General features: G+C 38.0%; 3 protein-coding genes across 6 annotated transcripts; 1 reads left to right on the forward strand and 2 right to left on the reverse strand.

Moving 5' to 3' along the window:
* The first annotated feature begins 841 nt into the window (after nucleotides 1–841).
* LOC105354410 (cadherin-like protein 26) lies at nucleotides 842–8,379 on the forward strand. 4 transcript variants are annotated; one of them, XM_020704788.2, is made up of 17 exons: nucleotides 842–1,014; nucleotides 1,407–1,526; nucleotides 1,607–1,753; nucleotides 1,853–1,994; nucleotides 2,100–2,269; nucleotides 3,218–3,349; nucleotides 3,439–3,621; nucleotides 4,184–4,527; nucleotides 4,871–5,013; nucleotides 5,801–6,025; nucleotides 6,194–6,421; nucleotides 6,515–6,633; nucleotides 6,759–6,851; nucleotides 6,942–7,028; nucleotides 7,409–7,504; nucleotides 7,712–7,771; nucleotides 7,958–8,379. In XM_020704788.2, exons 1-17 carry the CDS (start codon nucleotides 982–984, stop codon nucleotides 8,096–8,098), a joined length of 2,463 nt encoding a protein of 820 aa, XP_020560447.1. In that variant the 5' UTR covers nucleotides 842–981; the 3' UTR covers nucleotides 8,099–8,379. The 4 variants fall into 4 exon arrangements, with proteins under 4 accessions (XP_020560447.1, XP_011475620.1, XP_020560445.1 ...); XM_011477318.3 differs by having other exon boundaries at nucleotides 908–1,014; nucleotides 7,862–8,379; XM_020704786.2 differs by having other exon boundaries at nucleotides 910–1,014; nucleotides 7,859–8,379.
* A 1,132-nt stretch (nucleotides 8,380–9,511) lies between these two features.
* On the reverse strand, nucleotides 9,512–12,225 carry mtg2 (mitochondrial ribosome associated GTPase 2). Its single transcript, XM_004070559.4, has 6 exons — nucleotides 11,722–12,225; nucleotides 11,232–11,379; nucleotides 10,941–11,056; nucleotides 10,652–10,870; nucleotides 10,020–10,158; nucleotides 9,512–9,935 (listed from the first exon to the last, which is right to left on the reverse strand). Exons 1-6 carry the CDS (start codon nucleotides 11,971–11,973, stop codon nucleotides 9,562–9,564), a joined length of 1,248 nt encoding a protein of 415 aa, XP_004070607.1. The 5' UTR covers nucleotides 11,974–12,225; the 3' UTR covers nucleotides 9,512–9,561.
* Nucleotides 12,226–12,788: 563 nt separating this feature from the next.
* On the reverse strand, nucleotides 12,789–23,967 carry ss18l1 (SS18L1, nBAF chromatin remodeling complex subunit). The gene is made up of 10 exons (XM_020704789.1): nucleotides 23,599–23,967; nucleotides 18,810–18,886; nucleotides 18,653–18,737; nucleotides 18,405–18,522; nucleotides 17,077–17,241; nucleotides 15,628–15,729; nucleotides 15,208–15,300; nucleotides 14,948–15,067; nucleotides 14,772–14,878; nucleotides 12,789–14,482 (listed from the first exon to the last, which is right to left on the reverse strand). Exons 1-10 carry the CDS (start codon nucleotides 23,665–23,667, stop codon nucleotides 14,456–14,458), a joined length of 963 nt encoding a protein of 320 aa, XP_020560448.1. The 5' UTR covers nucleotides 23,668–23,967; the 3' UTR covers nucleotides 12,789–14,455.
* Between the last annotated feature and the right edge of the window lie 97 nt (nucleotides 23,968–24,064).

Genomic DNA, 24,064 nt, shown 5'->3' on the forward strand with positions numbered 1-24,064 from the left:
AAGTTCACACACCTATAGGTAATTAACAACTAATGGGACTTTATGATGAGGGGAAGTTTACAAAAGCATTTGTGCCTTTTTTCGGTAAAATGATGGTGAATTGTTAAATAATCATTAAAATATTATATGAAAACATGAAGTTGCATATTGAGATAGAAGTAATAAACAATAGTTGCTCTGTCTGAATTGGTTCATGAAAACAGAAGTCACCAATAGCAGTCGCCCAGCATTTGTTTGTTGCATGTATATTTTAATGCAACAGTAGCTTTTAATGTTTCATCTTGTTACAAATATCATTTTATCCTCTTAAATAAAATCATGCAATAAGTAGTCCCAAAACACGATTACATTGAAGGGATAGCAAAAAGCAAAATAATTTAAACCACTAGAAGCAGAAATGATCCTGTGTTATTTAACACAACCTTTTTAGTCTTTTATTTTTCAAAAACACTGTTCAAAAGCAAGACACCTAAGTTCCTCTTTTAGATGGCTAGTCTTAACCCTTGTGCTCTCCTAGGCACTTTAACATTGGGAGTTGGGTCATCTAGACCCACTAGACAGTGCGCTGAACCTTTTTTCTTCAATGATTTGTGATCTTCACTGGTGTCCATGGATTACATGAAATCCTTCCACCTTTATCCACCTTTGTCATGGTAGGAAGAACACATCACTGTAAGGGTGGGGTCATCTAAGATAGCACAAGAGGGACATGTACCTATGATTTGTTTTAATAGGCTAACAAAGGACCCTGTTCCAACAAGTTAGGTTGAGGCTTCCACTACAAAGACACTCAGGGTTTTCTGGGAAAATGTCATGCCTCCATGATTTTTAGATATTCATGTGGGTTGATTCAGTGTCCCCTCCTATTCCAGGTGTCATGTTACAAGAGTCATAGCTAACTTACAGTGAAAAATTTTAATATCACATTGTGTGGGTAGTGTGCGGTGGACGGACCTCACAAATGACACAATTTCATGCAAAATGAACATAAGACACCTCATCTTCTTGTCACTGGTAAGAATGTATCTTTGCTCTTTTGCTTCTCAAATGAAGGCGACTTTTTTGACACAATTTCGATCTATAGTGTACTTCTATCTGAAGATAAAAATCAACATAAAGAGAAAAAAGATCTGGTTTATGTTATGTCTTAGTTTGGAATTTTCACTGTGCTGTTTTAATGATCCTGTCCATGCTGAGAGTTTACTACATTGTTCCTGTGTTGGTGCATTAACTGCATAAAATGTATTTAGCAACGAATATACTAATGGCAAATGTAGGTCATATCTGAGAAAATATGCATATAATGCAGTAACACACTTTTCAATAAAATGAAAAGTGTGTAGATTGAGACAGCAATTCATATTTTCTGGACCAAAATCAAGATGTATTTATGTAATAATGTGCAGTTTCTGGAAGTTCAGTCATCCTTCGCAGACATTTTGCAGCGACAAAAGAGAAACTGGATCATAGACACTTTCACTATTGATGAGGCTTACACTGGTCCTTTCCCATACAATGTCGGCCAAGTGAGTATTCATATAGCCTTTTAAAATGCACATTTCAACGAACATAAAATGAAACCAACATTTCCCGTCTTTGAATTCAGATTAAAGTAGAAAACAACTACACCAACTTTGAAATTCATGGTCAAGGAGTTGAGTTGGAACCTTATGGATTGCTAAGTATCAACTCATATTCTGGAATTCTTACTGTTCAGGAAGCTGTGGACTGCGAGAAATTTGATTTTTTAAAGGTTAGAAAAAAAAGTTTTCAGTGATTATATTATTTTGGGTGGGCTGTAAGAAAATATCTTACGTATGTTCTGTCTGTCTAATAATTGTTGTCTTTGCAGGTGAAATTTAAGGCTCAAAATAGAGAAAACAAAGAAGTTGTACAGTTGGGTGTTCTGATTACCGTCATCGATTCAAATGATAACCCCCCAAGATTTTCCCAAGATTCATATGAGATCACTGTCAAAGAATCAACACTACAAGGTAAGATTTATCATTTTAAACGGTTATTTTGATGCTATGTGATTAGATTTTTGTTTCTATTTGTGAAATCAACATAAATCCCCTCCATTGTTGTTTTATTGACAGGCTTTGATTTAATTAGTCTGCAAGCCACAGATGTGGACAGAAGTGAGGATAACAACAACTTTACTCTTCAAATAGTCTCGGTTGATCCCAAACCTCAAGACTTGGAGTTCTACTTAAAACAAATGGCTGATGTTGGGACCATTTGGTTTAAAGGATGCTTGGACTATGAGGTAAGAGTGTTTTATATTGTTAAAATGACAACAAAGAAAAAAAGAAATTTACAAGTAGAGGTGTTGTATCAATTACTATTCCTACAATCCAACCAGATCAATCTGTTGAGGCAAATTGTTAATCTAATTGACCTATATCATTATAAAATCATCTCAAAATGAAAGATTTAAAAAATATCCATATTGGAAAATACCATTTGGATTGAGGCACGGCAGTTTTATTTTATTATAGTGTTAAAAAACAACCAAGTGTCTTCACAGCAGACAACACACATGTGATGTAGCAAAAAATGATTAAGCCATCATTTCAGTCCAAAGTATGAAAACCATTTGAATTAAGCAAAGACATGTGACCATACAGCGTGGTAGAATGTTTTAAGAATGTTCCCTTTGTATTATTTTGATGGGGAAAAACAACAGTGGACTGAACTTTAGGAAACTAAAATGCCAATGGATTTCCCATTAAAGCTTGTTTTTTTCTTTGTTTGTTGTTACACATACCGTATTTAATTTACATTTGATTATCTTGTAAGAAAAACAAAGAATCTGAAATAAAATCACCTGCACTGTTCAGTACCCAGGTATTCACCTCTGAGTCACATTGGTTGAATTTTAGGCTAAAGATGTCCTTGGTCCATTTTGAGTCAGTGAATCAGATCAAATGGGATTGTTCAAACATAAACAATATTAACTATGGATTATATCAGAAACTTCTAATTTTTGATGAATCTAATCATTGTGAAAATGAATTATTACATTCCTATTCACAACGAATATTCCTCTTTAAAGAAGGGCAAACAGTCCTAATACTATTTTTTCTGTTCTGAACTTCTGGTAAAGTCAAAATATTTTGTTAGAATAAGCAAAAAAATAATTATCAGACAGAGTCCACTGCTACGCAAATAGTCATTCTAATATTCTATTATGATTATGTATATAACTTACCAGAAAGCAAAGAAATACACCATTATAGTGGAAGCCAAAGATAGTGGAAATCCAAAGCCTTTATCCAGCACCTGCAAGGTCATAATCAACATTGAAGATGGAAACAACCACCTCCCTGTGATTACAAAACAAACAGTAAGACATGCATTTTTAGACCTGGTATTTTTGGTAACAGCCGACTTTAACATGTGATTTGCAGTATTCTTTGGTGCTTTCTACCTTAGGACTCCAGGAAAGTTAAGGAAGGCGAGCAAAATGTCCTTGTTTCACGTCTAGAAGTTAAAGATGACGATGCCAAAGGTTCCAAAGCCTGGAAGGCAGAATACAGCATCCATGGAGACACAAATAACAACTTCAGAATCACCACTGACCCTGATACAAACGAGGGACTGCTGTATGTGCAAAAGGTACATTTTATCCATGTCAGCAATTAATTCAGTTGACCATGTCAATGTAAATAAATGCTGTTGGTTTTGAAATAGATAAATCAATGGTTCTTTCTATTGAGAGCATGACTTTTGAATGTCTTTAAGAAGTAAAATAGCTGACCTTCAGCAGCCCAGTTATGTCAACGATTCAACTAACATGTTAATTTAGTTTACCAGTTAATTAATAGTTGTCTATCAAATGGTTATAACTTGCTAAAAGATTTGTTAACAAGGTTGTAGTGCATGCTGCATTATTTTGTTTTCTTTTATAATGGAGGATTAGCTTTAGTTGTGGGAGAACACAAACATTTTGGCAGTGATCCTTAAACAGATTTTGTTTAAATCTTTTATTTCTGCTTTAATTCATAGTCAAAAATTGTTAGAGGTTGACCGTATGGAGCACCCAAACTACTAACCGGTTTCATCATCTGTTTGTGCCCAAGATTGAAATATATGAATATATGTTTTGAAGTACTGTACCTACTCTACTCTGTTAAAAGTGAACTGAAAACCAACTTTTATGTTTCTTTTTGTCTTCCAGCCTTTGGACTATGAAGAGGAGCCAATGAAGAACTTAACCATCACTGTAGAAAATGAGATCCCTTATTTCTCATGCAGAGTGGTGGCTAAATCAAATGATAGTCTTTGGAAAACAGATGTTATCACTGATGTCTTCTACACTGGGGCTGTCGATAAAAGTAGCACAAACAAACTACCACATTCACTCAGCTTTAGAGTAACAGTGGAAGTGGAGGACGTAAACGAACCCCCAGTCTTTGAGAAACCTGAGAAAAACATTTCTTTGAGTGAGAATGTTCAAGTTGGGAAGTATCTGGAGACCTTTACGGCTATAAATCATGATATCACAAAGTCAAAGGCAATTAGGTAAGACGTGATACAGTTTTCAGAGCTGAATTCCACGACTACATTGATTGCATTTCCTAATTGTAGTTTTTGAGACACTGTCAAGCAAAAGCAGATACATTTCAGCAAAAGCCATGATTTATTTTTGGCTCTCACCTGATTTAGATAACAACAGATCAATCTAAAGTTTATGACAATAAAAAGGGGAACATAGTTCACCAGCTCTAAATTTAAATCAGATGTGGCAGACCAAGGCAAAGCAAGAATAATCAGGGGAGTGGGTCTTATGAAACACTGATTTGGGTCAGGGTGTTCTGAAGGCCAAAGTTAGAAGTTTGATAGTGTCTTTTTTTTTTTAATCCAGATACCTTAAAGGGGAGGATCCAGCTAACTGGGTTACAGTGGACACCATCAGTGGAACCATTAAAACATTAAAAAACTTAGACCGGGAATCCCCTTTGGTTAAAAATGGTGTCTATGTAGTCACAATATGTGCAGTTGATGATGGTAAGAACCAGAGCACCACACTTGTACTTTATTACCATATTTCCTGCACCACAGAGCGCACTGGATAATAAGGCGCACCGTCAATGAATGGTCTATTTTTAAACTTGTGTCATATATATGGTACACCCAACTATAAAGCGCATTAACCAAGACAAAAGAGTCAGAGAAAAGTCCATCAGTCAGTCCGACATTATTGACTGAGTTCACAGTAACTCTAAAAATTATTTATGACACGCTACACAGTAGCCCCGTTAGAAACGCTTGCCGCATTAGCGTATTTAAATTCTCCCGTTCGCGCATCACTATTCATGTTTTTAAGTCAGTTTGTGGGCTCGACGTACAAAACACACTGTCAGCGTGTGCTGATAGTTAAACCGGTTAAACTTTGACCAATCAGGGTCTCGGATTTGGTAGTGATGCGTGGGTACTGTCCTTTTCAATACAGTGAAGTGTCAACCATACATATATTTTCATTTATCTGAAAAAAGATGGGGGGGGGGCGGGCGCCTGTGGCAATTTTCATGCGATTTGCACCGCTTCAACATTTCACACCAAGCCTCTTCAAACTGTGAGTACATGCGCTGGTATCAAGTAACGTCAGACCTGTGTGAACTCCGTATGCTAAAAGCGCATTCAAGAGCCTGCGATCAGTCCGTTCTTGAATTCCCCACACATGCCCACTGTGTACGAAGCTTTATAGTGCAGAAAATACAGTACACATTAGTTTTTTAAAATTGTATTACTCAAGCATGAACTTTCTTATTGTATGTGTATTCTTGATTTCCAGATGAACCCCCACAGACGAGCACTGCAACGCTCAGCATCTACATAGCAGATGAGAACGACAATCTTCCATACCTGGTTGTAAACCAAATGGACATGTGCCTTTCTGATAATCCCTCATTCAGCAACATCACAGCCTTAGACTTGGATGGGGATCCCTACAGTGGGCCTTTCAGGTTCAGTCTACTTGGGGATGTAAAGGACAAGTGGAGAGTTGAACCTGAGATAGGTCAGTCATTGCTATGACAAAGTCAAATGTTATCTTCAAAATAAGCTTGTTTAAACTTTCTCAATAATGTCACTAATGTCTAACAGCCTAAAAGAGATGATAGCTTTATTTCCGTTTTATGTCTCTGCACAGACTTTATTCTAACATGTATTTGTTTTGGGTGTACAGGATATTCTATAAATCTAGTGAATGAAGGCAAAGTTCATTCTGGATACTATGAGTTGCTGCTGGAAGTGTCTGATCTTCAAGGAAAGGCGGCTGTCAACAATCTGACAGTAACTGTGTGCGACTGTTTAGACCCCAGAAGGCCAAACTGTCTGACACGAAAAGCTACTAGACTCACAATAAGGGGAGGTCTCCTTGCAATCGTTTTTTTCTCCATGGTGCTAGTTGCAGGTGGGATTTCCAATGGAAATAATATATCTTTATTTTTTAAAGAAACATTTCATAAAATACATTAGCTAATTCAGAATTTTCCTCTTTCTGTAGGCATTCTTCTTTTTTCTCTCGTCTTTTCATGTAAGACAGAGAAGGTGTTACTTCCATTAGAGTTTTCTGAACAACGATTGATGCCCAGTAACATAGAGGAACCTGGAACTGACTGCAGGGTAAATTCCCCAATAGCCTGGATTTTAAGTGCTTAATATCACACACATTTAAACATACACAAGCGTCTATTGACAAAACGTATTGCGAAAAAGCAATATACTCAAAACTACAGATATATTTACAGGTGATGCCTCCACCAGTGCTGAAATGTGGGAAAAGAGAACAAACTGCAGTGAAGTCTCAAGATCAAACCGTGTTGATGAAACAAGTAAGTGTGGTAAGGAGCAACTGTTTGTGGCTCAGATAATAACAGTATAAAAAATTATTTTGTCACATCCTCTAATAATTGTGGACCCAATGCTCACAGATGAGCAACAACAACAATGCCATGACAACAACTGCAGTCAGTCCTGGAAGCTCTGAGAAGGGTTCAGAGTCCCAAAGTCAGATGTCTGTGAGTAAATATCAACGGGACATTAAAATATTGATGTTTGGTCAATTAAAAAAAACAGCAACAATAAGGCTGGCAACCTGTCCAAGATATCCCCTGCCTTCTCCCACAAATGGCCAGGATAGGCTCTGGCAGCCCCGTGACCCTGAAAGGGACAAAACGGATATAGAAGATGATGAATGAATGAATGAATGAATGAATGAATGAATGAATGAATGAATGAATGAATGAATTAATTAATTAATTAATTTTGTTTTTGCTCACTTTGAAATTTTTGTGGGGTTCTTTTTTGGTTAAAAATATTTGTTTTTCCCAGAAATTATGTCTGAGATATTTTGATGTATTTTTTTTATATTCATTTATCTATTTTCATCAAATTCAAGTGTCGCCGATCAAATCAAGCAATCAATCTCAAATTTGAAAGAGCTGCATCAAACCTTGGGTTATCACATCAGCAGCGGAAAGCATCCATTGATGGGGTACAATATTATCTCTCTCTGTTCACATACACATACATTGAAAAAAAAGATTTTAGAGCACTTACAGGAGAGATCCACTCTTGAATTCAATGATAGTTCAGAACAATAAGAGTAATAAAACAATGATATATTCTTTTAAAGGCAACAGTATTTGTATCATAATCCAAATTGCTTAATCATTTGTGTTGTTTATTTTTCCTTTTCTAGTCTAAACATCTGCAGAGAATGAATTCCAACTGTGGAGATTTTACAGGATGTCACCAAAAGGTATCTGGGAATTCTTTTTACATTCTTCTGAATTGTAATACTCCAATTACTAGAACCATAATTTTGTTTGAAAAAATGTTCCTTTAACAGGAAATTCTGTTGAAAAGGGCACTAATGACAATGATGGCTAATCAAAAGGCACCGAGCACGGAACTCTGTGATTATGAACCCCATGTGTTCTCTGAGGAGGGAGACTCAGAGCACAACTACGACCTTGATGATATCTCCATCCCTGAAGACTCCTCTGACACCGACTGGGACCTGGATAACCGGTTCAGTACTCTGGCATCCATAAGTATGCCCAGCAACATCACCATTCAACGCTGATCACTAAATGGCAGTAATGCATTTCACCCATCGGGTTGTTGGAACTCACAGAGCTGGCCACAACAGACGACGGGACAGCCTTTTTTTAATTTTTTTTTATTTACATTGTGAAGATGCTGTCCCTTCACCCTCACTGGATTCTAATGTATTCAGCATGAACATTTGCTGTTTCTGCTTTCTGCTAAGTCTTTGGTTTGCCAGCTGCTCTTTTTGTCCAAGGCTGACCTCTACAGGATGTCCACTGGGTGCACACAGAAGAGGATCAGCTGGGGGGTTTTACCTGCTCATCTTTCAATGGACTCACTAAACCATCAGCAGCTCTTTCCAGGTTTTATATGTGGTTTTGTTTCTGTTGTTCATGCCATTCTATATGTTGTGATGGGTGTTTAGTTGCTTTGTGTGTCTGTTTAGCCCATCAGTTATCCTGGTGCTGAACTCCCTCCCAATAAAGAGTTGATGCCAGAAAATAAATGGCTAGTGGATTATATGTTAAACAGATTAGAACTTCATGCCGGGATCTGTGTTAGTCCCAGCAAATGTCAGACATGTTGTGAACCCTGAAGATTGCTGCCTCCAGGTACCTGGTAATCCATTCACTAATTGAGTCATTTCTTCTATTTATAGACAGCCTTCTGGGTTTTCATCCTGGCTGGAGGGTTCAGCACAGAGCAACTTCACTAACATGAAATTTATTCTGTAGTTTTCTTTTTAATCCTAATTATATCCAATTAGCAAGTAAAACTGGACTTTGTTTACCAGTTATCACATTTTCTCCAAGAGGGTTCCTCAATACTGGAATACAGTGGGAACAGAGCTGCTTTATGTACTCCTAGGAAAAAGGCGTTTATGACATGACCTCTCATTCTACAGGTTAGGAGATCAGTAGGATAACAAATAGTCTAAGTCAGTATTTCCCAACCCTGGTATGTATTTCACCAGACCAGATACTGTATGTCTTGGGAATTTTGGTGAATATTCAGGAGTGAAATTTGGGTCGATACTTAAGGAAAGAAAAATCCTCATAATATAGATGTTTTTTCAGCCACAGGCTGGGTGTGTGTCTTGGTGTGTGTGTTTGGGTCCTACACACAGTTTGTATTTATTGGGGCATTTTCTTTTGGTTTAGGAACTTTTAGTACCTTTTGCAGTAACAGTATGGCTCTTCACACACTCTGTATGTTCTTGGGCCATAATGACAGCTGGGTTTCATGAAGGTCTATTATAAATTATCTTTTCACAATGCTTCTCAGTGTATTTTATAAACGTCTAGTACACATTTAGTAAATTATACTTGTTTCATAGAAGCGACGTGTTATTTGTAATAAAAAGTAATCAAATGTAATAACGTAACAACAGTAAATGGAAAGCAGTTTGTCACCAACAAAAACATTGATTTATACAAAAAAAGCACAATTACTGTCAAAATTAGTATTTTTAATAATAATTGAACACTCTTTCAGGTGCTATTTGTTAGGTTTTCCATGCCCGCAACCATCATATAACTCTCTGAGGTGGAGGATCAGCTCCTCTGTGTTTTCTCCAGTCAGCGCTGACACAGGGATGACCCTTTGGGTGACGCTGTTTTTGAGAATCTCTAGCTTTTCTCTGGCCTCGGGTAGGTCCATTTTGTTGGCTACAACAGCCTGAGGGCGCTGGGACAAGCCTGGGTCATACTTGTCCAATTCATAACACAAGTGTTGTAGCTGGGTCCAAGGCTCTGGGGCCGACAGATCCAGAACAAAGAGGAGGAAACGGCAGCGCTCTATGTGACGCAGGAAAGAGATTCCCAGGCCTCGATTTAAATGGGCCCCCCGAATGATGCCTGGGATATCTGCAACTGAGAACAGAAACACGTGAATCATTTTAACAAGTATACAAGCTGGAAATTGTTCAGAATGCTCCTGTAACTTTGAACAATTACCTGCAACTTGCTCGTGATCCCTGTACTGGACAATTCCCACATGTGGGTTGAGGGTTGTAAACGGATAAGCAGCGACAGCAGGCCTGGCATTGGAGATGGCTCTCAAAAGAGAAGACTTCCCAGCATTTGGAAAACCAATCTCAGAGTAGAAAGAAACAAGCAGCTCACTATATTTCTAATAGGTATTTCTATAATGTTGAAAACCTTTTCTTAAATCCCACTCCAATCATCTTTTGATCAATTGTAAAAGCATCTCCAGCGATCTTTTAATGATGATTATACCACTATTAGCCAAAACCTCCCATCATTCATCTATTTACATGCTCTCCCACTAGCTTACAGCCCCTCACAACCCCAACCTAACATAACCAGTGTAACAAAAATGGCAAACAATATCAGAGCTATCCAGCCGTATGGTTTTGAACCAGATGCCAGTTCAGACAAAAAAAACAAAAACATTCATGGATCATAGTTATTTGAATAAAGAAATACTCAGAAATGCTTATTTTAGCTTAATTTTCTTCAAATATGTCCTCCATCATCTGAAAAATCTCTCAAGAACATGATAAAAACACAATATTCACTAGAGTGAGCCGTTAAACCTCTCTTCAGAAGCAGAATATTAGCCTCACCAGTCCAGCATGGGCCATGGTGCGCAGCTCTAGTTGAAGGACGCGCTCCTGTCCGTCCATACCTGGGGTCGCTGTCATGGGGGCGCGGTTTTCGTTTGTCAGAAAAAAACGATTTCCTTTCCCTCCGGTCCCTCCAAACGCAGCCAAAAACTCCTGGCCGTGCTCGGCAAGATCCGCTACGGTGTTACCCAGCTCCTTCACCACCGTTCCTAAAGGCACCTTTCATGAAAGGAATACTTATGTCAGGACAGTTTTAGCATGCATTAAATGATAAAAAGTACAGACTCACAGAAATGTATGTTGTTTTGCCATTTCGACCGTAGCAATTCTTGCTGCCTCCGGCTTCCCCATTGTCTCCCTTGTAGACCGGAACCACCTGTGCCAAGGATTTCACAAATCTGTCAGCTGAAAAAATAAAGAATTGAGATATGTTTCAACAAAAACGATGGCTCAGTAAGTGATTAGTTAAAATATATATCAACATTTTTCTCTCTCCAAATACCAGCCTAATACTGGCTGGTATGGAAAAAACTAAAAACTGAAAATGAAAGAATTAGAAAATCTGTTTGTATTATGACACCTTTTATAATTATATTTCCTCCATCGCCTCCATTTCCTCCGTCTGGTCCCCCCCACTCTTTCCGAGGTTCGCTGTGAAAGCTGCAGGAGCCTTTACCTCCAGAACCGGCCACCAGCTTCACACGGCGATGGTCCACGAAGTGGCGGGTCTGTGGATCAACGTTTTACCCAAAAGATGTCAAACATCTACAAAGCTATTGATGCAGACAGCAGCTACTGATTAAGACTATTATAATAAAATAGAAAAATTTGGAGGAAAAAAATAAATTTTGAGTTTTTTTAATCATAATTTTCCTTTTTTTTTTTTTTTTTTGGAACATAAGGATGTTGTGGCAATTCTTTATAAAATTGTCTCATAAATTGTTTTGTTTAAAGGTTGAGCAGCCTTGTCCTCGTGCAGACATGTATGACCTGAAAGAGCATCAGCTCAGTTAAACTCACTAGGAAATGTGTGGGACAGCTTACTACGTCGATGAACATCAGACACATACCAGCTTCTTCTCAGACATCTCCCTCTTCTTGTGGCTAGTTTGGGGGACTTTAGCAGATGATAGGATTGTTGTGGAGGTGCTGACGTCCCTCACGCGGATGGCTGCCACCCCCCACAGTAACGAAACAGCACATCTCACATTTAACCAGCTCAACGCGTCTTTTCGAACCACTTCGTCCAAGTTAAATCTCGAAAGTGTCTCGGCGGAGGCCAAATGGGATAAGGCAACTTTCCGAAACAAGGTCAGCATCATGCCGGTTACACGTAAGCTAACCCACGGATGTTAATTAACCATTCATAAAAACATGTCGCTAAAGCAAATAAGACAATTATATATGGGGAAAATGACTGATGTGTGGTTTACACTAAACATACGATTATTGCATTCGTTAAATATTACTAATAAAATAGTCAGTACAGGTAGGAGCCCCTCTAGAAGTTAGAATACAAATATGTTGCCAGTAGACATGCGCGTGTAACTACGGAATCCACAAAGGTACAATTTTCCATTTCTTCTGGTTTTATTGATGTTAGTATTGGCCTTATGAGCGCACCACCGCCATCTACTGATCTGGAAGATAAAACAAAGAACTTTTCTATTTCACTGAAGTTTGGACATGATGGAAACTTCTCAAAATATGTCCGCGATATTGCTATTAATTTTTTCCCTTTTTTGTTGAAAGCAACATTTTTGTGATAATTATGTTGTGATTAAGACATTGCACTTCTTTATTCAATAAATAAATAAACAAACAAACTCTTTCTCTCTGGGAATATAGCTTTGTAATATACATTTTGCCAAGAGATACTAGCAAAAACCTTAAAATTAGTGTTGTAGCCTGCAGCTTTGAAATATATTATTGAAAATGAAAATGTTTTTTTTTTCATTTGAACACTTATTTTTTGCTGTTATAAATTTGGAAATGTCAGTGTTTGCTGCTTCTTTTATTCCTAATTTAATTTAAATTTCCAAAGAATATTTGAAAAACCTTTCTAACGAATAATTTAAAAATAAAGCACTTAAAGTAGTGAAATCCTCGTATTTTATCATTTTGACAAATGCACAAAGACCAAAAACCTGTCATTTTAATTATTATTTATAACAAGTAGTAACAAAAGACAGCAAAAAAAAAATCAGACATTTTGGTTTTACACACATGTAGATGACATTCATATTTGGGTTGATGCACATCAAACTCAACTCACTCTCCATTTCTAACAACTATAATTCAGACATACATGTGCAGATCCATACAAGTCATACAGGATCAACCATGAGAAGGTTAATTTATATAAATATGTAGAAGAGACTGTCCCATCAAACACGTGACACTTTAACAGAGTTGAGAGAACCCCACGATTGTCAGAGTTAAAAGGTACATAGTTCATCAGCTGTTTGACAGCCAGGTATTTCCTTTGCTTGATTAGCCCTGAAAATCGACTGACCCAGTTTTTTTTACCCTCAGAGGTAAGGTAGGTTTCAGGAAAATACTGCAAACCTGGACTTTAGCATTAGAGTTCATGAAGTGAGCAGAAAAACAGGTAAATTGTAACATTTGTTATGATCTAACCTCATTCCCTCTTATAATAAGTAATTTCTTTGACAGTGACCACAAACAGTCGTGCCTTAAAGTCACACAAACATCCACAAATTATTCTTAAAGATCACACAAATGAATACATTCAAGAAAATAATGTTTAGTATGTTAAGAGCTTTTAGAGATGAGCTTTCCATGGCTGTGCATCAACAGACGGAAATCATCGACCTGCAACATGACTGACTATTGCACTTGTTGAAGCTGAGGTGCTGTTCTCTTCCTGGCTTGTTTTGGCTTACAGACGAAAAATAGTCTGTAATGTACTACAATTTCACACGTAAGAAAAGTGTAAAAATAAAGAGCAAACAGATACATTTCAGTTTATTTATGAAGTGCCAACTGACATTAAAGTGCAGAATAAACTAAAAAACACACTCAAAGTCATCAAATAAATATAAAACATAAAAGATGCTCATCAACGTGCCTTAAAGACCCACAGTTTTTGGTGTTCTTAACATGTTCTCGTGTTTTGTTTTTTTTAATGATGAAGGACATAAATTAAGAAAATGATGCGGAAAATGGCATTTCTGAGTATTTCTTTTATTTGGCTCAAAACTGTTCGGCTAGAGACTGCACTTTTGATATTTCTCACCATTTTTGTTGCACCGGGTATGTTAGGTTGGAGTTGTGAGGGTCTGTACTCTAGTGAAAGAGCTTGTAAACAGAGAGCTCTCAGTTATGGGTGGCAGGAAAGGGGACCGGGGTTGCCCTGCGCCAAAAATCACACCCACAACTCAGAGGTGAATTTCTGATGAACTCCTGCCGCTCTGCAGAAACTATGTCCTAGAAAACAACACAGGTTTTTTGACTTTGGCTAAAAAAGGCATTATCACTTCAACGCTTTTACAATAGATCAAAAGATGATCAGAGTGGGACTTTATTAACTACTATAAACCCTTTTTGAAACTATTCAAAAAAAACACCAAGTGTCCCGACTACAGAGTCTTTTCATTGCAGCTGCGACCCTATAACACAGATGAAAGCATCACACTCATTTTGTTCTAATTACAATGCTGATTAATGGCAGGAAGATAAATCTAATGCAGCTAGATCCTCTAATTCACATCCGACTGGAGTCCATTATCGACGGGTCATTCCATCTCACATTTTCTTCCAACAACAAAACTCAGCAGAGCCTCACGGCTGATAATTCCCAAACTGACCCTGGAAAAACACCAACAAATTAGTTGAAAGTTGCATCCACTGGAACGTTTGTCCTTTCTTTTTTATGTCCCAGGATATATTTGAAAGTTCAGAAATGTTCCTTATTTCAACATTCAACTCTTGTTCTTTTTTAAATATTAGAATTTCAGATAAAAAAGAGACCACAAGGCTGCAAATCATTGAAAGTACGGGCAAAAAGCGATTTTATTGTTTTATAAATAGCACAATCAAATTAATCCTCAACTGCAAATAATAATCTGTATTTTCATGCGTGTTTGATGGGAGTTACCTGATCATACGAGTATGGCCTCTGGGTTTGAGCTCCCTGGGGTGTCCGATAGGATCCGTACTGTTGCTGATACTGGGAATACTGGGATGATCCTCCCTGCCCAGGACCTTTAATGCATGTTACTGTTTAGATTTGGTTTAATGCACAAACTATGACATCATATGTGCAACTCTCACCATATCCCTGTGGCTGCCCACTGTAGCCTTGCTGTGAGGAGTACTGCTGTTGACTGAAGGGGTGCTGCTGCCCTGAACCCTGTTGGTACTGGCCGTGCTGCTGACTGTACTGCGTGTTACCTGAACAAGTACGGTGGTGACTTTGTGTGTTTTTCCTTTAATTTTTTAACCACTTTCTGTGATTTTATTGGACTACACAAAGAAAAGCGCAGGGAAAAACTGCAGATGAAGAAAAAAAAAACAGTATAAAGAATCTCTACCTCCTTCATAGTAATGCTGTGATGCTTCATCAAACGGCCTCTCATAGCCTTGTTCACCACTTGAGGAAGGCAGATATGAGTATTCCCCGTGACCTGTCAAGCACATGTTTAAACACCTGGAAAGCACCTCGACCGAACATAGACACAATGAAAGAACTAGAAATTCAAAAATGAAAAACAATACAATCACATAAACACATAAAATGATTCCCGATACATCAGAAATGTTGATCCAACAGAGGGGTCAGTATGGACACAACTTGCAGGAACTGATGATTTTAAATAAATGATGGCTTTGAGGAAGGGCTCAGGTTTCATCAGTGAATCTGGCTTCTCAGGCTGATCAGTCTGAGTGTGCTGAAAGGATAGAGCACAGTAAGAACCGTCTTTGAGACATATAGTAAGTGAAGATGCACTCACCATCAGCGTAATACTGCTGGTTTAAAGGTTCACTGGAGCTCTGAATGTGGCCGTACTGCTCTCCGTAGAACTCCTCCTGATCATAGTACGGCTGTGCAGATCCTGCAAGACACAGAAGGTGACGAAACCAGTTGGTTGCTCAGCTACACGCTAAGAGGACAGTAACTACTTTTTTCAAGATATTTGTACGTAATAATTATCACAGGGACGAATACTTATTTCAAAATGATAACCTGTGCAAAATGTAAATTCTAAAGGAAGAAATCGCAATCGTCATTACTAGTTTAGGGGTAAACTAAAGAGTCATCATCAAGACAAAATGTTCTCTGACTGTTCACATACATTCTTCCTCTTTATTGTTCATTTGGTATTTAACCAACAAAAACATCTTTGTAGTAGATGCAACAAAGAGTTACGCCGTTAACCTTTTCTTAAAAGTGAATGTCCTTGACAGTTTCCAGGGTGAGCTGTACCACAAAACACGGAGCTCTGCGATTCTATTAAACTATCCACGCTTCCGTAAGTAAATGAAAGACCCTGGCAACAGCCTGAAAACCAATCAGGACCCATTTATATCTAAAACAGGAAAAGCAGCTTCACAACCAGAAGTTCAGTCTGACGATCAAATGTACCAGTAATAGTATGAAGTGGGTAAACTGCTGTCCCACATTGGATTTACCATACTTTTGATATACTTTTGTTCATTTTATTGTATCTAAGGAATCAAGAGGAAAAAGCTCAGCTCAACAAAATGCGTTTCTGAATGTTATTCAGTACTCAAACACCCACTCTGATGAAAATTGAATTTTTGTGTCATTAACGTGTTCTTGTGGCATTTTTCTTTTCTTTTTTTTTTTAACTTGTTCTGTCCAACAGCTGAGCAAACAGATTAGAGCTGAAGGCTTTTTGTATTGGACAGGTTTTACTGTCACAAAAAGAGGTTATATAGCTTCGAGAACTTGTGGCATTTTTCTGATGATGGGGGATATCTATTGAGAAAATTGAGTTTAAAATTGTATTTCAGAGTATTTCTTCATTCAAATCGTTGTGAATCTGGAGCAAAGGAAAAAAATGCCTTTGGAAAAAGGTTGAAGCAGTGACGTTCAACTACAATCTGATGCATCGCTTGCAGACAACTAGATCCAAAGTGCGTCTTTGTTTTCCTGGTCCGAGCTGGCATCTGGATCCAAATTATATGCATGGAGAGCGCCGATATTGCTCGCCATTTTGTTGCAACAGTAATGTTATGTTTGGGTTGTGAGGGGCTGTAAGCTAGCAGGAGAGAGTGTAAACGGATGGATGTAGGGGAGGTCTTTTAATCATATCTAAAAGACCTCCATTAAAGCTCTTAAAATAGATCAAAAGATGATCAGAGTGGGTCTTTAAACACAACACCTAAAAAACTCTTTGAGCCAAATCCCTTCCTAAATTAAAATCAGGGCATCTTACCTTGTTGAGAAGAACAGAAAGATCCCACGGACCTCTGGGACATGACAGTGTTTCCTTGACTTCCCTGACTCATTAAGCCCCTGGCATGCTGTCCCTGATAATGCTGACCCCCAGCCTGAGCTGAGGAGCAGTGTGGAGCGGCAGACTGATGGTGCATCATGGAAGCTATAGGGAAGAGGATGGCTGTAACTGGGGGAAGGATCTCACTGACATGTCAGCATTCAGATCACAGCACTGTCACATCGGAAATTGACAGAAACCTTGAGGGAAAAAGAAAAGAAAAGCTGAAGAAAAATGTTCATGATGTTGATCACAAAAGAAAAAAAAGCTCTAGAAATTAGTGCATTAACATAAAAACGAATTCAATGAATAAATTAATATAGACGTTGAAGAAGTAAAGGGCTGCATTGGTGGTTCAGCACTTCCCTGATGAAGTGAATGTAGGGAAGAACTGGCAATAGCTCCTTATCCAAGCAAGCATCTTGAGAAAAAGGAGATCTGGTGTGAAGAATATCTTGCATGTCCTGTGGAGTGCTCATTTGATCGGCCAGAAAGTTTTTTGTTTTTTGAAGTTCCACTCCAATCATCTTTTGATCTGTTGTAAAAGTGTCCCCAGTGGTCTTTGCACCGTAATTAAACCGTTTTGGGGGATATTTAAAAAACCTGTCTTGTTTTCTACAACGTTTTCAACCTAAATTAATACTAGGAAGCACAATTTCAGTTTCATGTTCTTAACATTTGTCCACCAGCATGAGAAAAATGCAACAAGAACAACAGGTTTTTCCTGGAGTGTGTCTTTAAATAATCTTGTTGATTTCTTAAAATACGAGTATTTTATAATTTAGAAAACAACAACTTGTTGATTTCTAAAAATGTAAGCTCCTCAACACCTGGCTTGAATGCTCAAGTTGCTGTTGGAGGTGGAGGAGGAAGATGATGAGACCCAGGTCATTGGATCAAGTGGAGGAGAGGCCTGTGTAGCTGCAGCAAGAGGCCTCGCTGCTATAGCTGCTGCTGAAGATAAGAGCCAAACGCATCTGACCAGAATGCTGCTGCATAAGAGTCAAAGTCCCACATTCACTTCACGGAGGTGAAAATGGCTTTAATTGGGGAAATTTCAGGGGTAAAATGCAAGGAATAGCTGCTAACAAGCATTTTTTTTTTTTATCACAGCAGCATTGAGTTGGCAGGCATGATAGAAAACAGCAGCACTGGTAAGGATGGTACAAAAAGGCCACAAAAAACAGTCTGGATTAAATTAACAAGCAGGTCACATGATGAAAATGGATTAAAAATCAGAGCAAAAGCTAACATGCGCATGAACTCACCATTGCTCATTTGGGTTTGCATCATGGATGTGGGAGGCAATCCCATCACTATGTTATCATTAATGTTACTTGCTCCATGTGCCCCACTCTGGCCAACAGACATACAGGACGTAGGAGGCTAAAAGGGAAGGTATATACTGCATAATTTGCAGTAGTAATCAAATTTTTCCTCCTTTGTGTTGCTAATATTTCCATATTTAAGCTTTTGAAATAGTCTGCTGCATTCACCATGAAGTCAAGAAACTTACAGCAGGAAGCAGTGACTGTAGGTTCTGATTGGAACCAGCGATTGTGGCCAAATAAACAAGATTCCTGTGCAGGATCTGCTGATACCTGCCAACGAAGGAAGCACTTTGACTTTAAAGACAGATAATATGTGTTATGAAGTTTAAAAGAATAACTTACTGTGTGCATTCAGCTTTTTTTCCTTTGCTTTGGTAATCCATAATGCATTGTATTAAATGATGATTTTCATCCAGCATCTTTGGGAGAGATAAAACATTTTAGTAGGCAGTTTCATGGACAACCTAAATGATATAACATATATGTGCATCATTAGTCATTGTCAGACTTTCATGGAATTCAAAGACAAACTTTATGGCATCTATAATACAGTTTATTGTATCTTATTTACGGAGATTTTCTTGACTTAAGCCTTTTTGAACATTTATATGTTAATTTAGGGACATTGTATATTAATGAACATTAAAAAACGTGTAAATACGCCAGATTTTGGCCATAGGCCAATTGCCGTCTGCATTTCCCTTGCAGATCGATGTAATTGAAGAAATAAAACAGATTTTAAGAGGAACAAACTACATATGATAATATAAAAAAGGTAAAAGACGGTAGAACTACAGTATAAAACTAAACCAAATGTGACATTTTAAAACTGTTAAGTCTGTTAAGTAATAAAATGCTCTGATTCCTGGTCATTTGGGAAAAGACCTTTGAAGCTACAGTTTCAATTGTTTTCAAAGATGACAAAATTTGTACTTTTTCTTATTTCATTGGGTAATGTGAAAGCTGAATCCTGGTAAAACAGACCATTTTTTGAGAAAGATGTTTGTCTGATTCAGAGCTTACAGACACCTCTAACAATGGCTTGAGTTACTCTTGAAGACCCCCTATAACAAGGGTGACTCGAGGGTCGGCCTCCTACTGTTTTTGTTTTTGTTTTGTTTCCATAAATCCTGCCTTATCTGCTGCTGATTACCTGGATCAGGTGTATTTATCTTCAATGGCCAGTTGGTTGGAAAACTTGTTGGACACCGGTCCTCTAGGCCTGGATTGTGTTTAATGAATCCCTAGTCATTTAGCAGTGGAGGGGCTAAACCAAGAAGTACCTTATTCACCAGATAGGCTGATTTAAAGCATTTAAAATGATTACCATTTAGCCGTTTGTATTTGTCAATAATAAAGAATTGCGTTTCTCATCCAGGATTTTCAATGATTTTTTCAACTGGAAAGTAGGAGCAAGCAAATTACGACGGAGTATTAGGGCCACCAAAAAAAAAAAATTAGAGCCACCAAAAAAAAAAAAAAAAAGTAAAATTACGAGATTTTATCTCGTAAATTTAGGAGATAAAAACTCGTAAATTTACGACTTTTTATCTCATACATTTACGACTTAAAATCTCATAAATTTACGAGAAAAAAGTCGTAGATTAAGGAAAAAACACCGAAGTTGTCCGTTTATCGGAACCTAGCTTGAAGATGAAGTATGTGGAGCCTTTTGTGAAGCTTCATTTCCGGATTATTATAGGTGTAAAACAAAGAGATTCTGAACCTTTTGGCGACTCAAAATCAGATTAGTTTCCGTGTAGCAGTCTTTCCGGGGTTCAGTGTCAGTAAAGCGGAGTTTAATATGTAAAATAAGGAGCTCAGAGACACGTTTGGGTGTAGACAATCGCTGCAGCCTTTATTCTCCTTTTCATTCACATATCCTGAAGTTCATTTGTCTCATTACGTCATGAACCTGTCATCCCAACACCAATGCGGAAGTAAACAGTCTTACAAACGCCCCCTCCTGCAGATGAAATGTCCGTTTCAGCATAAAACAATAAAGAGGAATGAAAATAGTGTTTTATATTGGCTTTGGAACGTTGAAAATGCCAAAAAAAAGGGCTCCTCCTTTTGTGTGACGGAAGCGTCACACAGACGTAGAGTCTTGTCTTTGGTGGAGAAAGGATTCAAGCGAACAGCTGCAGGGACACCGACGACGGCTTCATCGGGCTGCAGAGATCCTGCAAACCAACTATCAATAAATAAAACTTTAATGAATCGGAAATCAAACAAATGACCTTCCAGACATTTGGAACGTTATCAATAAACATTCAGCTCACCTGTTCAACAAAGTTTAGTCGGTCTGCTCTGCTGCTGCCCGGCGTTCACCTGCTGCTCTGCATGCTCACTTCCACTGTAATCTCCTAAATTTACGAGTTTTTATCTCCTAAATTTACAAGTTTTTATCTCCTAAATTTACGAGATAAAATCTCGTAATTTTACTTTTTTTTTTTTTGGTGGCTCTAAATTTTTTTTTTTTTGGTGGCCCTAATACGACGGAGTATTAGGGCCACCAAAAAAAAAAATTAGAGCCACCAAAAAAAAAAAAAAGTAAAATTACGAGATTTTATCTCGTAAATTTAGGAGATAAAAACTCGTAAATTTACGACTTTTTATCTCATAAATTTACGACTTAAAATCTCATAAATTTACGAGAAAAAAGTCGTAGATCAAGGAAAAAACACCGAAGTTGTCCGTTTATCGGAACCTAGCTTGAAGATGAAGTATGTGGAGCCTTTTGTGAAGCTTCATTTCCGGATTATTATAGGTGTAAAACACTTTTAAAAGTTTGTTCTGACTATGGCAGAGACTTTGACATAAAATACAATCCCTCCAAAAGCAAAGTAATGATTGTAAGGACCAAAGACGACAGAAATGTAAACTTTCCTGTTTTTAAGCTTTGTGGAACGCCTCTGGAACAAACATCATCTATCAAATATCTTGGACATTTCATTACTGACGATTGGAGGGATGATAGAGACATTCAGAGACAGTACTGTAAACTCTATGCTCAGGCAAATATGCTGATGAGAAAATTCAGTGCATGTTCTCTTCAAGTGAAGTGTTCGCTGTTCAGAGCTTACTGCACTCCTCTGTATACGGCCCCTCTTTGGTGGAACTATGGACGTGGGACATTCCACAAATTCTTAGTGGCCTATAATGATGCTTTTAGGCTTCTGCTACAGGTGCCCAGGTGGTACAGAGCCAGTCAGCTGTTTGTGGACGCTCACATCCCCACCTGTGAAGCTCTACTGCGTAAGCTAACTTACAGCCTCATGGAACGCCTGGACAAATCTAAGAACTCAATTATCATGTCTCTGACTGATCCCAAAAGAAGCTCATGCCGCTACACTTCTGCCCTAAGGAAACACTGGATACAGCGATTATACTCTTTTTAAGTTATATCTTTTTACTTTTTATTATAAATACTGTATTTGTATCTTATGTTTTATTTTATTCTCTTTTCTTCCTATGGACCACCTGAGTCTGAAATAAAAGTTTGATAAAGAGATTCTGAACCTTTTGGCGACTCAAAATCAGATTAGTTTCCGTGTAGCAGTCTTTCCGGGGTTCAGTGTCAGTAAAGCGGAGTTTAATATGTAAAATAAGGAGCTCAGAGACACGTTTGGGTGTAGACAATCGCTGCAGCCTTTATTCTCCTTTTCATTCACATATCCTGAAGTTCATTTGTCTCATTACGTCATGAACCTGTCATCCCAACACCAATGCGGAAGTAAACAGTCTTACAAACGCCCCCTCCTGCAGATGAAATGTCCGTTTCAGCATAAAACAATAAAGAGGAATGAAAATAGTGTTTTATATTGGCTTTGGAACGTTGAAAATGCCAAAAAAAAGGGCTCCTCCTTTTGTGTGACGGAAGCGTCACACAGACGTAGAGTCTTGTCTTTGGTGGAGAAAGGATTCAAGCGAACAGCTGCAGGGACACCGACGACGGCTTCATCGGGCTGCAGAGATCCTGCAAACCAACCATCAATAAATAAAACTTTAATGAATCGGAAATCAAACAAATGACCTTCCAGACATTTGGAACGTTATCAATAAACATTCAGCTCACCTGTTCAACAAAGTTTAGTCGGTCTTCTCTGCGGCTGCACGGCGTTCACCTGCTGCTCTGCATGCTCACTTCCACTGTAATCTCCTAAAATTACGAGTTTTTTTCTCCTAAATTTACGAGTTTTTATCTCCTAAATTTACGAGATAAAATCTCGTAATTTTACTTTTTTTTTTTTGGTGGCTCTAATTTTTTATTTTTTTTTGTGGCCCTAATACTCCGTCGTAAGCAAATAACAAAATACTGATGCAATTATTTATACGGTATAGAATATTTGCATGTAAATTAGTGTGTGTGTGTGTGTGTGTGTGTGTGTGTGTGTGTGTGTGTGTGTGTGTGTGTGTGTGTGTGTGTGTGTGTGTGTGTATATATATATATATATATATATATATATATATATATATATAAAATAAAGCAAAGAAATACATAAACAATCATGTTTAAAGGACATCTAAAAGTTGTTGTTCTGCATGTAAAAATGTAAGAGCTAGTATGTGTTCAACAATCAAGGTTAGAATCAATTCCGTTTTACTTTATTCTCTCTCTAATTCATATGAGCATTTTTAAATGGAACGTTTGAATTAACCATATTAGGTTACATTTTCTAAAAACATAAGCTGGTTGCAGGCTGAGAATTTTAGAAATAACTAGTTTGCAAGTGCACATCGTTGACAGTCATCACACAACTTTTGGGACTTCATGCATTAGGCTACAGGCTAGAAACTGTCTGAAATATTGATTTGTTGTTAAGGCAGCTTACAAGAGATAAAAAAATACACACGGCCGGTTGACAACCACAACAAAGCTGCTGTGCACGTAAAGAAGCTGCGATCTATTAACAAAGTCGTGAATGACAGAGGGATCCAGTCTGTTTACGTTCTGCATCACCACCTAGGCGTTGTTCTTTACGCACTGAAGCCTTAACTACCACTGTACCAGTTGCCATTTCCCTGATATTCAGATACTTTCCGTGCGCAAGGACGCAAATCACTTCCATCCTCACTTAAGTACTTACACGCAACTCCTATTTTTTCCCTACATTTACTTTTTTTTTACCTTCTGAATGGTCTGCGGTGTCATTTCCGCTTTACTCCTGGGGCGCACAGATGAAAACGCCACCGACATTTTATCATATGGAAAAAATAAAAAAGTGCTGCTTTTATTCTAATGATGAGCGCAGCCCTGTTTTGGGCTACATCGTTTTTCTGTTCGGGGGAGCCGTCAACAGAGTCTCTGTCGCAACCCTACCACCAAAAGGATAAATCACCCTTTTTTTATCTGAATATGGCTAAATATATGTCAGTGTTTAAGATAGTCACGGTCAATATTTCAAATAGTGTCCCAGACATTAATTCTGCTCTAAGAAGGGAACTCCCTCCCCCCGCCATCTTGGTTTAGTCCAGGCATGGTCGTGCGCTGTTTTCCCTTATGGAGGGCATTCTTGAATCATCACAAGTCATAACAGAACATGAGAGGCAGCTGGATGAATCTCGATTCAAGGAGGTTTTAAAGCAAATTATGC

Source organism: Oryzias latipes, chromosome 7 (genome assembly GCF_002234675.1).
Source record: "Oryzias latipes chromosome 7, ASM223467v1".
Taxonomy (NCBI): domain Eukaryota; kingdom Metazoa; phylum Chordata; class Actinopteri; order Beloniformes; family Adrianichthyidae; genus Oryzias; species Oryzias latipes.